This window comes from Epinephelus moara, chromosome 11 (genome assembly GCF_006386435.1).
Source record: "Epinephelus moara isolate mb chromosome 11, YSFRI_EMoa_1.0, whole genome shotgun sequence".
In the NCBI taxonomy this organism is placed as follows: domain Eukaryota; kingdom Metazoa; phylum Chordata; class Actinopteri; order Perciformes; family Serranidae; genus Epinephelus; species Epinephelus moara.
The window spans coordinates 19,388,754-19,403,031 of record NC_065516.1 but is presented as its reverse complement, the minus strand read 5'-3'; the positions used below and the strand labels follow the sequence as shown (position 1 = coordinate 19,403,031).

General features: G+C 40.8%; 1 protein-coding gene across 1 annotated transcript in view; it reads right to left on the bottom strand.

The window, feature by feature from the left end:
- vipr1b (vasoactive intestinal peptide receptor 1b) overlaps positions 1-14,278 on the bottom strand; it is a 57,684-nt gene that overhangs the window by 17,786 nt on the left and 25,620 nt on the right. The window contains exons 4-6 of the mRNA XM_050056672.1: positions 9,097-9,197; positions 5,578-5,675; positions 732-864 (exon numbers count right to left, since the gene is read on the bottom strand). Coding sequence (XP_049912629.1) covers positions 732-864; positions 5,578-5,675; positions 9,097-9,197 — 332 coding nt within the window. The remainder of the gene's footprint in view (positions 1-731; positions 865-5,577; positions 5,676-9,096; positions 9,198-14,278) is intronic.

Sequence of the window (14,278 nt, the reverse complement as noted above, 5' to 3'; positions counted from 1 at the left end):
GTCTTAAAACTAGACGTTGACACAGGGACTCTCTACGACACAGGGCCTCAAATGATAAATTCTACCCTTGTTATATCTGTAGATATTGTACCTAAGTGCTGCGAACTCCCAAACAAAATTTAAGCACAGCAAACCAGGAACTTTAGGAGCCCCTGGAGTTCTGAGGTTGGTAATCCAGTCTCACTGATTGGCCTCAAAAGTCCAGTATTAGTTGGGCTCTAATAAACAATTCCTACTAATGATGCAAGAGAATATCTACTGATGCAACAGAGCAATAAAGCAGACTCAAAGAGTAATTTAATTCATATCCCTTAGCAATAAAATACCTCACTTGACTCAGTTATTTATGGTCAAAGAGGATACTGAGAATTGTCTCCTGCTTGAGGCTCATATTATGTACTGTAAAACTTTTAAATCATAACTAATTGATAACTTGACTTGATTTTGTCCTTGTATTAATGAGAGTGGTCATTTGACAGAAGCACTCAGGTTCCCTCTTTCTCTGCTGTCAAACATCAGCACTACAGCGATCCATCTTTTCATCCCCATCTGAGCTGAGGAGGTCTCTCATTAATGGTGGTTTAATGTGGATAATAAGCCTATCACTGTCATGTTCACTCACTGAGCCTCTTATGGAGTTTGGCTGGGTTCAAGGACAGCAAGAATTCCCGAGTCTTTCATCTCACAACACCCACAGCAAACGACAGCAGCATCTTGGGTTATTAACTCACAGAGCCTGAAGAGCAGTTGTCCACCTCCCCGACCTCGTAGAGGACAACATCCTTGATGAACACAGCGATGGCCTTCAGGATGAATGACACAAAAAGATGCATGTGGATGTAGTTCCTTGTGCAGTGGAGCTTCCTAAGTACAAGAAGAGATACAAGAATACAGGTCAAGACAAAGAGACACACACAATCGACAGAGGGTCGTCATGCTAATTATCCAATGTCCTTGGAGTAAGGGCTTAAAATGACAACAGATCACAGAGTGACATCACTCATAATTGAGCTCATCAGCTCCTTTTATAACTATGTGGGTGGATCTGCTTCAGCGCACGATGAATGCATTTTCCAGTCATTCACACGCCTCGCCAATAAAATCAAGAGAGGTGGATCTCAAAATGGCTAATCACAAACATTTAGAAATCCTCCTTTGAATTTTTTCTGACTTTCTGATTGCATTATCATACTTGAGACGGTAAAAAGATGAGGGAGAGAGATGAGCGCAAATGTCTGCAGTCGTGTCAAAGCTCCCATTAGCTCAGATAATTTGCTAATGCCGGCGATGCTTGTTCTCAGGGTGGTGAAATATTCAGCTGTGACACAGCACATGCCCAATCACTTAAAAATCCCCTCTGGAATCATTAAAGTTTCATGTGAGCTTATCTCACAGCCAGGAGAGCTTGTTAACACTCTGTCACATCCATTTAAAAATGGCAATATGCAAACTGTGACTATTATTTCATTAAATACTTGTTTTCAGCTGCTACTGCAATGTAAACATCAACATTTCCTTAATATTTTAGATATTAAGAACATTTTTGTGGCTGAATGAAATCAGTCTAACTGGCATATACTGAAGCAGTAGAAAGCTCAGCAGAATGAAAGTGATGAAATACAACAGGTTTAATGATTTGTTTGTATTTTGGGGGTGAATGTGAGATCTAATCTCCAACATGATGCTGGTCGCAGACCACGGACCTTTCATCCACATCTTGTATGCTAATTAAGTAATGGCCATAGGGTCGTACCAAATGTCACTTTTTTACATTCAAAGCTTCTTCTGACGTTTTTTGAATGACAGTTTGAAGGTTTGTCATCATAATCCTCCCTCTGAGGAAGGAGGATCGGGCCCATTGTGTGGGAGAACAACAGGGGTCAACAGACATTTGACGAAGAGAGTCCCTTCTTTGAGAAGAAGCTACGTCTGGGCAGTCAGATGGCAGTACTGGCCCGTAAGGTGGCTAAGCTGACAGCCAATAGCAGGAACCCAAGCTCAGACTCCTCCCTCATCTCTACCACTCTAGCTAAGCTGAGTGCCATGGGGCATTTCATCTTTACTTCTCCTCCAGCAACAACAAGGAGATCGTCTCGTGTCTCAGTGATGGCTGTCAAACTTGATAGAGCAGGTTAAACTGAACAGACAAGAAGGTAGCTGATGGATTCAAGCTTCAATCAACTACAACTGAGGTGGAGAAACTTGTGAAAAGACTAGAGAAGTTCAAGTTAGTCCACCACCCTTCACCTCAAACACCAGCAGCACCTTGAAGGTTCCTGGCACAAAGAGTTCCATCTAAAGCTGCCCTGCCCAACACAGGAGGACCTCATCATTGGACCCTGAAGGTGACACCCAGCTTTCCAGCATCTCCATCAAAAGCTGTCCTGCCCAACAGAAAAGGACCTCAACATGGGAAAAGCCACTGTCCCCAAAAGGCTGTCAGAAGCTAAGATGACCTTCAGCCTCTGGTCAGTCCAGGAGAAAGCCTGTCCTCAGATGACTGGTAAGACATCAGCACTACAGAGGTGTAGAGATAGGCATCAAGACCAAGAAAGCCAACATGCTACACTCCCTCTTGGATGACAGATAAGTACGCTACCCCAAGGATCTTCAATGCCCCCTTCATGCCCTCACAAACCTGCCTCATACATTTGGAGCAATCTGTCTGTAGGTCTTGGAACAGATAGTGGCCAAGAGGATCTTCTCAATGGACTCCTACCATCCTGACTCCATCAAAAAACAGGAGAGGGTGAGGTGTTGCTTTTCTGAAAAGCTCATAGTGCAGGGTGTGGCCACCAGGAAACCCCAAGACTTCATGCTCTCAACAAGCAGCAGCTCTGTCAGTGGATGCTCAAGGTCTGGGGGAGTAAGGAGGCAACATCCCAGTTGGCAAGGTGCATGACAGCTGCTTTTATCACGGAGGGAACAGCTCATCAGCTAATGTCATAATCAGATGGAGAAATAAGTTGACTGATTCATACCTAGGAGACTTAAATGAGGTCTTGTGTTGGCAGATTGTTTGCCAAGAATATAAGATACTATGCACTGGGGTGTTTTGTGCCATTTCATGTCAAGGCCACTGGGATCCATGCCCTTACTGTGCATTCACACCAAAAGCGTCATGAGAGTCATAAGTGGCCGGCAGCCATTCATTTTCAATGTACGCTTGCTACGAAGGGCGTCTGGAGTGTCGACAGCAGCGAGCAGCGCGATGCCAGCGACCAGAGCGTCACTGTGAAGTTGAGAGAAGCTCAACTTTATGCAAATGAGCAGCACCGCCGCCGAAGCAGCAGCGAGCAGCAACCAATTGCAGACCGTGAATATTCTCAAGGCGGGACAGTGAAAGAAAGAAAGAAAGAGATCTTCTGCAGCGCAGCTTGAAAGCCCCGTCCCTTGGCAGCCTTCTGCAAGCCCTTCTGCAAGCCCTGCCAGAGGTGCCAGGCAGCGTGATGCCAGCGACCTGAGCGACCGCTGGCGCTCATGACGCTTTTGGTGTGAATGCACAGTTAGTCAGCCAGGAGGAGACGGACAGCAGGGTTATACTCCACTTGCATCATGCCGGGAAGTTGGGCTTCATGTTGGCAGTAGTGAGAACCCTGGACACCAACACCTTCCATTTGATCACTGGTGTCTGGTAAAAATGGGTCTGGCTTTGTATGTTGTCTAGTTCAGGAGTTATGATTATCTGTGCCACTCCTGTGGACATCAGTACAAGATGTCAGCCAAACAAACCCCATGGGCCAATGCAATCTCTCTAAATGAGAGCGTGCAACAGTGGAGGTGATGTCATGCTGTCCATAGTAAAGCTTATATTTCAACATACGGTAAACGGACTCATACTGTTGCTCTGTACCTCTTATCAGTGGTGTCTTTCAGAAACAGGTGGGACTCTCCACATCCCACCAACACTCATTAATCTCCCTCACTGTAACCCCCTCAGCTCCCATCACCTCCCACTGCCCTGTCATAACTCTCCTTCTGGCTCAAACCTGTGGTTTGCCTTGATTTCACACTTTTCCGTTTTTCTTTTTTTTTTTCTGACCTTGGCGTTCCTTGTTGCAAACAAAACTCTCAGGTAGATACACTTTCACACCTACAGTGGGAAAACATGAAACGAAGCTCTGATCAGTGACTAACTCACACCGTGTGGTAGCAGAGAAACTATTTCGGAGATACATGAAATGCTACCCCCAAAAAGCAATTTCCTGTTTCCCTCCCTCTCCTGTGGAGGTGGGTACACAGCAGAGAATGGACGGCATCACATTACTTTGGCTGTGAATTCAGGGAGATGAAGCGAACACAGAGGACTCATGTAACAAGAGGAAGTGTTTTGCAGCTAGTGTACTTGTGGGCATTTGTGCAGCAGAGCAAAATGAATCTTATACAACTGAGATAGATAAATTACGTACAATACAGAGAATTAGCTACAAGTTGTGCACATACACTGTGTATATTGTCTATTTATTGTCCTTTAGAATGAAGTATTTGCAACTGAAATCTGTTATCTCTGTCATCTTTGAGGAGTTTTCAATCAATCCCTGACCTGTCAAATATCAAACATGAGTCTCTTTAATCCCGCTGTACTTTAATCTCCAAACCGCTGCAGAAATATGCCATCAAAAGATCAAGACACTGAAATGCATGATAGTATTTGTATCTTTCTCCTTGCCTTTCATAGTTTAACAAAAGCCTTGAAGCTGCGCTGATTAGAGATGATCAAATCCCACTTCATGGTGTTTGATGTGTGACACTGAAATGTATATAAACTGTCATGTTGTCCATATGCCCAGCAGGCATATAATGTCAGTGTCAGTGTGCTTTATGATAAGCAGCAGTGACTGCTTTTGTTCTTTTTCTTCTTTATTTCATCCTCTTATCCTTCTTCTAAACAACCGACCACACAAGGCAAAGAAACAAGTTTATCTGTCAGGAGTTATCAAAAAAGTTAAAAGTGTGAATTGTAAACAACTGCTGTCAAGAGTTTTCTTTTTCAGACTTTCTCCACAAACCGCCCACTTTGGGTCAAAATTTGTGCTCCTTCTCAGAGTCTTCACTCAGTCAAATTGGAAAACAGAGACATGATAAACATATTTATAGATTCAATGTGACTTACACTTTCTGTGGACATCATTCTTGCTTCCAAACCAAAGAAAAAAAGATGCTTGATAAACTCCAAATCTTACATTTTCCCCATTTTTCCCCAGTGTCGAAGTAATCCAGTGATAGCCATGTGTACATCAGTTAGTAAATTACATATAAGTACTGCTAATACTGTACTGGCATACCTTTAAAGGTCCCAATTTCGAAAAATATATGCTAAAAAGCTGTAGCACACAGCTGACTAACTGACTCCATAGCAACATACTTCCTGTTTATATCCCCCAAAACACTGTGGGAAACAGGTGCAGGTGGTCAACAGTACAAATTGGAAACTGCTGTCAAGAGTGAAAACATTTCTTTTACTTTTTCAAACTTTCTTGCAAAGTTTTATAAATTGAAAATGATGATGTTCCTGGGGAGGACAACAGCTGAGCTCTGTTGTACAATCGGGTACCATGTGACTGTATTTCTACGTACCTGAAGAGGCAGAGGATCACGATGGCTGTGGTCAGAGATATGAGGGAAACACTGTGGCCAACTGTGTAGCCAATCTTCACTTGCCAGAAAAACTTGCCCTGAAGAAAAAAACAAGTCACAGTGAATGAAACTGACACACATGGTTAGAATATTTTGTATTTGTATATCTAAAATACATCAATTTGTTTTAATGGTTAGTTTGAGAAGTCCTTCTGCTTTATACTGGCCTACAAAAAATGGTCATTCAGAATGCTGCTTCTGGGGTTTTCACAAAAACTAAAATGAGAAAGCATATAACTCCTGTTTTATGTAACCTGCACTGGCCCCCTGCATCTTTTAGGATTGATTTTAAAGTCCTTCTCTTAGGCATTAAATGGCCGTTCCTACTTTTATATCACAGACTCCCTGTCGTTTTATGATCCTCCACAGCTGCTCTTTAAACTGTTCCCAAGGTCCTCACAAAAACCTTTTGGGGGGGGGGGGTGCTACTTTTAGGGACTATTCCCCCAAAATATGGAGCACAAAAGTGTAACTTTTTAATACGGCCTTTAACTAACATCTGTCTGTTTTATGGTTTCTCTTGAATCTTTTATGATTTTCTCTTCTTTTTATTTAATGTCTTTTGTATGGTTACATGATTTTAAACTTATGTTTTTGGTGGTTTTGTGTTTGCTGCTGAATTCTGTGTGCTGCATGCTTATATATAAATAGAGTTTGTTCATTTCATTCATTCGTAGTTGCTAATCTTTTTTCTTGATACCGTATTTTACTGGCCTCAAACGACAACTCATAAACATTCACTGTGATAGGGGGGTTGCAAGTTGACATATTACAGAAAGGGAAAGAGCAAAGGAGGGTCAAACGTAACACCAATGCAAAGGACAGCACCACTTATGTCTTTATCTGTAGAAATTATCATAAAAGTAATGGGAAAAAAAACCTCATACTCTTCTGAAAGTGAGCTAATTCCTGACTCCAGTGACCTTCAAGTGTTTAAAATTGAGATTTCTGCCCCCAAAAAGAATCAATACAACTGGCTCTGCTGACGTACTCCAGGCTCATCCAATATAACAGCACACTGGATTGTTCTTAAGCACACATGGAGCCTTTCAGAGTCTTACTGCCATGTCACTTATGTTTGGTGCTTTATGAAAATGAGATTAAGAGCTCTGCATCCTGTGGCACCCCACGGCATTAAGTATGCAGAAATACAGACATCGAATTCCTTTTAGTGTACTCCACCAGCCAGGTCCCTCCTGACTTCCTATGTGGCATACTGATGAGGCGGCTGCTGTGACTCAGAGAGCAGAGTGCCCACCAAGAAAGCTTTTACCACCCTGTAGCGCACATCCACTCTTCACCCTGCTCCACCTCCATCAGCACAGACAAGATTAGATTTCTCTGCATTAAAAGTAAACTAAATAAAAGCAACATCTGATGTATTCATTCAGTTCCTATCCCTGAAGGCAACATGAATAACCTCTAATGGCTCATAATGCTGATAATAGAGGCAGGAACTACGAGCTGACTCGGCCTTGTCAATGACAAGTTTGTTGTTCTTCATAGATGTGCCTGCTTTGGCAAATAATATTAACTTACTGGTCTATTCATTTTAAATGTAATCAGAATATTGTTGCTTTTTAGGTCATGAACTCTATAAAAAACCTAAAGAAGTAATCAAACATTTTTAATAATAATAATCATAATCAATTTTTTTTATAATTACAGTGGGTCAAAGCTCTGTGCAATGTGAAATGAGTCACTCACTGTACCAACCAGCTGATAATTATCACCTTAATCTGCAGTTCCTCTCAGTCTTTCATCCAAGGCACAGTTAGGGACTAAGTGGTGGACAAAGTGGAGCATATAGCTGCTAAAGAGAGATATATTTCCCTCAGGAGTTGGTCTGGAGAGTGAATATTGGCCAGGAACACGACTCCTACTGAATGCTAATGTTGCATTAAATTGCTGGATGTGTAAATAGCCAACTGTTTGTTTACAAGTTTGCCATATTAACTTAAAAGGTGATAATTAATTAATGTTGTGTTGGCGGATTGTTTCCATTACCCCCAGTTGGCTGAAGAAATTAGGTATTGCGGGTTTAAGTATGGTACAGTATACTTTCAGCTTTCTAGTCGTCTGACCACTCAAAGCGCTTTTTACTCTACGTGTCACATTCACTCATTCACGCACACAGTCATACACTGGTGGCTGAGGCTACCATACATGGTGCCACCTACTACTCAGTTGTTTTGTTTTTTTAACACTCTTGCACACCAATGGAACAGCCATCAGCAACCAGTAAGGGTTCGGCATCTTGCTCAAGGATGCTTTGACATGCGGACTGGGGGAGCGGGGGATCAAACTGCTGATCTTCTGTTTAGTTGACGACCCGCTCTACCTTCTTAGCCACAATCAATGAATTAACATTAGTTAATTAATTAATCAACCATACATAAACATAATGTAAAAATTACAAACCAGGAATTGTGCAATAATTTTCTCTTGGTTAACCAGTGGAGGCACTGCACAGACATTTCTAAAGTCTCACCAAAACCAGTGGTCACGTCAGTCAGTCAAAAAATTTCGGGTTTTTTTTGTACCAACACAGAATATAATATGTTTTTTTTGTATTTTTCACTTTCTTTTTTCCAACACAGAACATTAATTTCAACTTTAGAATTACAACAATATTTAGCAAGTAGAACAAGCTGTGGTTTCCGGCCACCAGATGGCGCTATAGAAATTGGGATTGCTGCTGAGGCTGTCAGACGATAGACTTTATTTATTATTTTATCCACTTTGCTTCAACCGATCACCACCAAAATTTTATCATCTGCTCCTTGTCCCATTATCCACCTTTCCTGAAAATTTCATTAAAATCTGTTCATAACTTTTTGAGTTATTTTGCAGACAAACAAACAAACAGACAAACAGACCAACGCCGGCAAAAACATAACCTCCTTGGCAGAGGTAACTAATGTTAATTAATGACCTTTAGAGGTATTGAGAGGTGCATTGATGGGGAGCAGCTGTGGCTCAGGAGGTAGAGCAGGTTGTCCACTAATTTGAAGATCAGCAGTTTGATCCCGGCTCCTTCAGTCCCCATGTTGAGGCATCTTTGAGCAAGATGCCAAACCCCAACTTGTCGGTAGTCGTAGCGGAAAACACGCTTTGAGTGGTCAGACGACGAGAAAGCTATACAAGTGCAGGTCCAAATACACCATTTCCAACTTTGGAAAGAGCCTGCTTCCAGTCTTGCGATGTCTGTGACAGGCTAGCTCGGCTAAGCTAATAACTAGCTAGCTCCAGCCTTGTATTTAACACACAAAGTTGTGAAACCAACAATAACTAGCTCTTATCCTGATGGACCCAACAACACCCCCCCACAGAGAGAAGAAACATTTCCTAATTCAATTCTTCCTGCCCACTGGCTCTCCACATGGTTTCCCACTGTGCTGCTGAGTTCACTCACAATGGGACCATTGGGTCTCTGCACTGCTGCCGTGTCTTACTCACATCATCGCTGGTGCTGTTGAGATTATATCCACAGTTCATTGCGATGTCAATGGGATGCATCTCAGTCCAGCCGTCTGCTGTGCATGTTTTGGAGAGGTTACCTGGAGATGGAGATGACATAAAAAGGTCACAGCCACCCAGACTGTAGATTTCTCTTTTACCTGCTCACCAAGTTCAATTTGGTCCAATGCTTCATGTACTGCTGTGAGACACACTGTGACATTGTCAGTGACCTCATGTGCTCGGTTGTTGGGTCATCTGCAAAGAAACTGCAAAGCCTCGAACTCCACAAACTGCTGTATGACTCTCTCCAGCTGATGTGAGCTGTTACTGACTTGTGCATTATGTGTGCCTGCAGAAAGGCACTTGGCTGTTACAGATATTGACATTCTGATCCTTCCATTGTCACTCATCCAACCGCAAGTGAAGATTAACATGCTCTTGTTAAGGAATTGTGTACATGACATATAAGGAAATGTCAAGTCAGACCATGATGTATTAAAATTCCTAAACACTAATAAATCAGTGTAAATCTGGTTAAAACAAGCCTGTCTCCTACAATAGACATTCACAATTTCAGTTTTATTTCTTCCTTTATTTCTTTAGGCAATAAAACTACTATAGTTAAGTTTAGCACGGTGGTTTTGATTTAAAATGAATACAGTGTTGTGTGCTTTAATCCTCTGCAGCCTTTTTCTGTATCAACCCTTTGAAACCTGGAGCGACATCACTTCTCTTGTGTTGCATTAAGATGCCTTTTGCAGGTTTTTAAACCTTTGAACATTGAGCAAATTGGTGCAAATTCTTTAAAAAATATGGGGAAAAAGGGAATGAGCAACTTGGTGAGAAATGTCCCACAAATTGCAAAACAAAAATAGATTTAGGAAATTTTATTTAAAAAAAATACTACGGAAAAAAGAAAAAAATCAAGGGAAAACTATATTTATAACTATTATAATTATTATTATTACATTTCAAAATTATTTCCTTGTTTGTTTGTGTTTTTAAACTTTAATTTCTGTCTTTTTTTTTTTACTACTTCTTGTTTTTAATTTTCCATTTTTACTAATTTCTTGCAATTTTTTAGGTCATTTCTTCTTTTGCTGTCCATTGCCCTCCTAACATATTTTTAAAGAGAAATCAAGACAATTATCTCAGGTTTCAAAGTAAGAAATGTCCCACAAATTGCAAAAAAAAAAAAAAAAAAAAATAGATTTAGAAAATTATATTTTTTTTTTTAAAAAAAAGGGAAAAAAACAAAAAGCAGTGGAAGACAATATTTATTATATATTTATAACTTTTATTATTATTATTACATTTTAAAATCATGTTACACAATTATTATGATTTTTAAGCACTCTTTGCAGGCCATTTCCTTGTTTTTTTCTGTTGTTTTTTTACTTTCTTTCTTTTTAAAAAAAAAATATTTTTCTTGTTTTTAATTTTCTTCTTCTTTTTACTAATTTCTTGCTAATTTTTTGAGTCTTCTCTTCTTTCGTTGTTCATTGCCTTCCTAACATGTTTTTAAAAGAATTCAAGCCAATTAGCTGTGGCTGGCAAATAACGGTGCTAACGTCTAAACAGCACTAAACAGTGCTGACAGAGGTAACAGTGTTAACCAGGGGGAAACCTGAGGTTGGGCACTGACGCTGTCCTCATAACAGCAGTAACTGCCATATAAGCACAGTGCAAAGAGGGATACACACATACACCTGACCTTAAAGAGAAACTTGCAGGTTGATTCTTCTTTTAATAAATGTATACTTAATGTTTCCTGGAAATGATCAATGTTTGCTTAATGTTTCAGAACACAAAGTGGCAGAAATTCAAAGGAAAAATCAGATGGTTTCAGCAATGCTCTTAAAAATGCTTTTTTTCACCCACACATCAAATTATACCACATTAGGGGTTTCCCTGACCCTGCCTCAGTGCAACATGCAGTGTAGGTGGTAGTGAGTCTGACCCACTGTAATTGAGTGCTGTGTGTGCCTCAGTAGTATGTGGAAGTTAAATCATGCTTGTGTTGCTCTAGCAGCTAAATTTTTCTTTCAGTCTAACATGCTGCTACTTGTCAGATTATGTTAGTTACCAACACTTTATTATGTTGATTAACAGCTTCCTCATGTCATGTCTGGTTTTCACCACCTACTGTCTTTGAGGCCAAACACAAGCAGCAACATATTCAGATGATTCAGAAAGCAGGCTGTATTGTGATTTTGTTTTGTAGCTGGACTGGCTAAGCATTTTGTGTTTTCTGTCATGCTGAGGTGGGATTTTTGTCCTTTTGTCCGTGCTTTTATTTTAATATTTTCTTTCATTTCTATTCTTACCTGTAAATTTCCAGTCTGTTTTTTTTCATAAGTCCTGGCTCTGTGATGATGAAGGATATAAAACAGGGCCATCTAGAGTCGTGACCTCTCTGGTGGTGACGCTTCCTATTACGTCATTTGTATTGATTCCCTATAATTGCGATTGTGTTTATTCTTAGGCGTGTGCTCGTTATTTGTTGTTGCTGGCTTGGTTTTCTTTTGCTTCTTTTGTGCTCTGTTGTCAATGCATAAATTTAATCAAAAGTTGGTCACAAGATATAAAGACATGATTGTTAAAGTGTTGAACACAGATTATCATTTCTTCCTCCTGTATTAGAAATAACCTCCTGTTTCTCTGCCAAAGACATGAACCTCTGTGTGAGAGGAGCACCAGAAATAGTCTGTCATTAGGCTTATTATTGGGGTTCATTAATGGTTTACTCATTTTGGGAGCATTGGGGTTAACTACAATGTGACTGACAGCCCATTTGCTCTGTGTAAGTGATTAAAATGTTGTTTTCCTGTCATCACTGATGTGGCTGAAATTGAGTGTCACCCTGGGATGATGTTTATGAATTTGCCCTCATCTTCTGTTTTATTTCTCCTCAATCTTTTCTTTTATTAAAGGGAACCTATATTGTTTGTACTTATATTCTATCATGTATATATAATGCTACAGTGTCGCATGTTCATATTAAAAGTGGCCAAAGTTTCAAACAATGAGGTAAACGTATGTAAAAGTAATCCCCATGAGCAAAACCTCAGGCTTTAGACCATTCTGAATACCAACATTTTTTACTCCTTTGGCTACAAGATGACGTCAGATTGTGACAAATGTTTTTATATGGTCTCCTCTAGGCATGCTGATGCAAGTGTTTACATTACGTAAACCACACCCCTACATGTAACGACATGAGGGCACTGTACAATCTTGGGTGCTGATGTAAAATGTTTCCCGATTTCTGATCATATTTCCGCTGAAACATGTCTGGTAGTTGAGATTTGTTTGAAGAAGCTTTTATTTGTGATTTTTAACAGTTGAAAGTGCTGCTATTGGGGCATTGGTGGCTTAGTGGATAGAGCAAGCACGCCATGTACAAGGCTGTTGCCACAGCGGCCCTGGTTCGACTCCAACTCGTGGCCCTTTGCTGCATGTCATTCCCCCTCTCTCTCCCCCCTTCAGGCTTAACTGTCCTGTCAATTAAAGGCAAAAATGCCCCCAAAAAATATCTTTAAAAAAAAAGGAGAAAGTGCTACTATTAACCTCATAGTCATTTCCTCGGTTTCAACGACAGAACAGCGATGCCGAGACACGGAGAACTCACAAACACTGACCAATCAGAGCAGACTGAGTACTTTTGAACATTTAAGCATGTAAACATGTTCTAGTAGAAACCCAAGATACAAATATGAACCTGTAAATGAGCATGATAGGTCCCCTTTGACCGCTGTCATGATTGTGTAAGTTACACACACACACGCACGCACACACACACACACACACACACACACACACACAGTGCAGGAAGGCACAGGCTGAGTGTCATTAAAAACCCTGAATGGAAGCACTGACTCAAGTAGATTTGAAGTCATCTGTCAGACTTATTCATTTGTAGTCAGCGGGGTGAGGTTCAGTCTTTTCAACAGCTTTATTGCTGCACTGCAGAACTGCAGAAAGGGGAAGGACGCACAAGCACCTGAAAGCAGAACAATTTCACCTGGACTCAATGTCGTTTCACAGAAAGAATATTCTGGCAGCTTTAGCAGATTTACACATGCACAAGCTGTGAAAGCCTCATGTTTTGTGTGCAGAACACCATCCTGCCTGCCTTCTCATCCAACCTCTTCAGCTCTGTAAGCTAAGAGATCAACCTGTACTGAACTTTTGAGGGCTGTATCAGTTTTCATATTTGACCCTTTGAATGTGGGCTTGAATGTGTCAAATGATATTTTATGAGAGGACAACACAACAGCTGTACGAACATGAAATGTCCCATGCTGGCAGGAGTAGAGGGCTGTTCCTCACAGGTCGTCTCTGACCTTAATCCCATGTTAATTTGCCATAACCCTAATTTGTCAAATGAAAGTTCCACTGCAAATTACCCTATCGTATTTTGCCGAACATAAAGGTCATGTCATAATATTAGTCTTGTGTGAATCAGTATCTTGTGATTTGGTGTCTTATTTACAGTTTTGTGCACCTTTTTTCTGCCCCTTTCCAGATTGGAAATCACAGAGGCTGCGTTGGCAATAATTAAAGTTTTGACAGCATTTTGAATGCAGTAGGCTCGTATAGCTACAAAGCACGGAGACCCGTTCACAGAAAGAGCAAACTAAAATCCATCGGAAGAGCCAGATTTCAAAAGATGATGAGATGGGTAACATGACAGTGTGTTTTCAGTGGAGTTACAAATGACTGTGCTGGCAGTCTTGACTTATTCCGTGTGAAACCACCGCCCGAAACACAGGCATAATTTCTCATTTCTGTGCTAGTCCCTCAAGTCATAGTCAGACTTTAAGTGTCCTCTTAACCTGGAAATGTCAAATAGTAAAAAAGCTCAGCAGACAACCTGCCGTCAGAGTCAGTGTCTGTGCCTGTGTGGCTACGTGTGAAGAAAGTACAAAAGAAAAGTACGAGGGAGCTAAACTTGGGACAGGAAACTTTAGTTTTTGAAGTTGTGGATTTAGAGAGATTTGTGCAGCCTCAGTCTGTGTCTGTTTATCTCTCCGGTGGAGTTTATGTCGAGCTGTTTCTGTCTCATTATAGTTGCCTTGAGTTTGGAGGTACATTCCTGCAGTATTTGCATGCACTGTCATCCTTGTTAGCAGCGCCATCCTCACAGGAGTTAATACCATCAAACCTGCACCAGTTT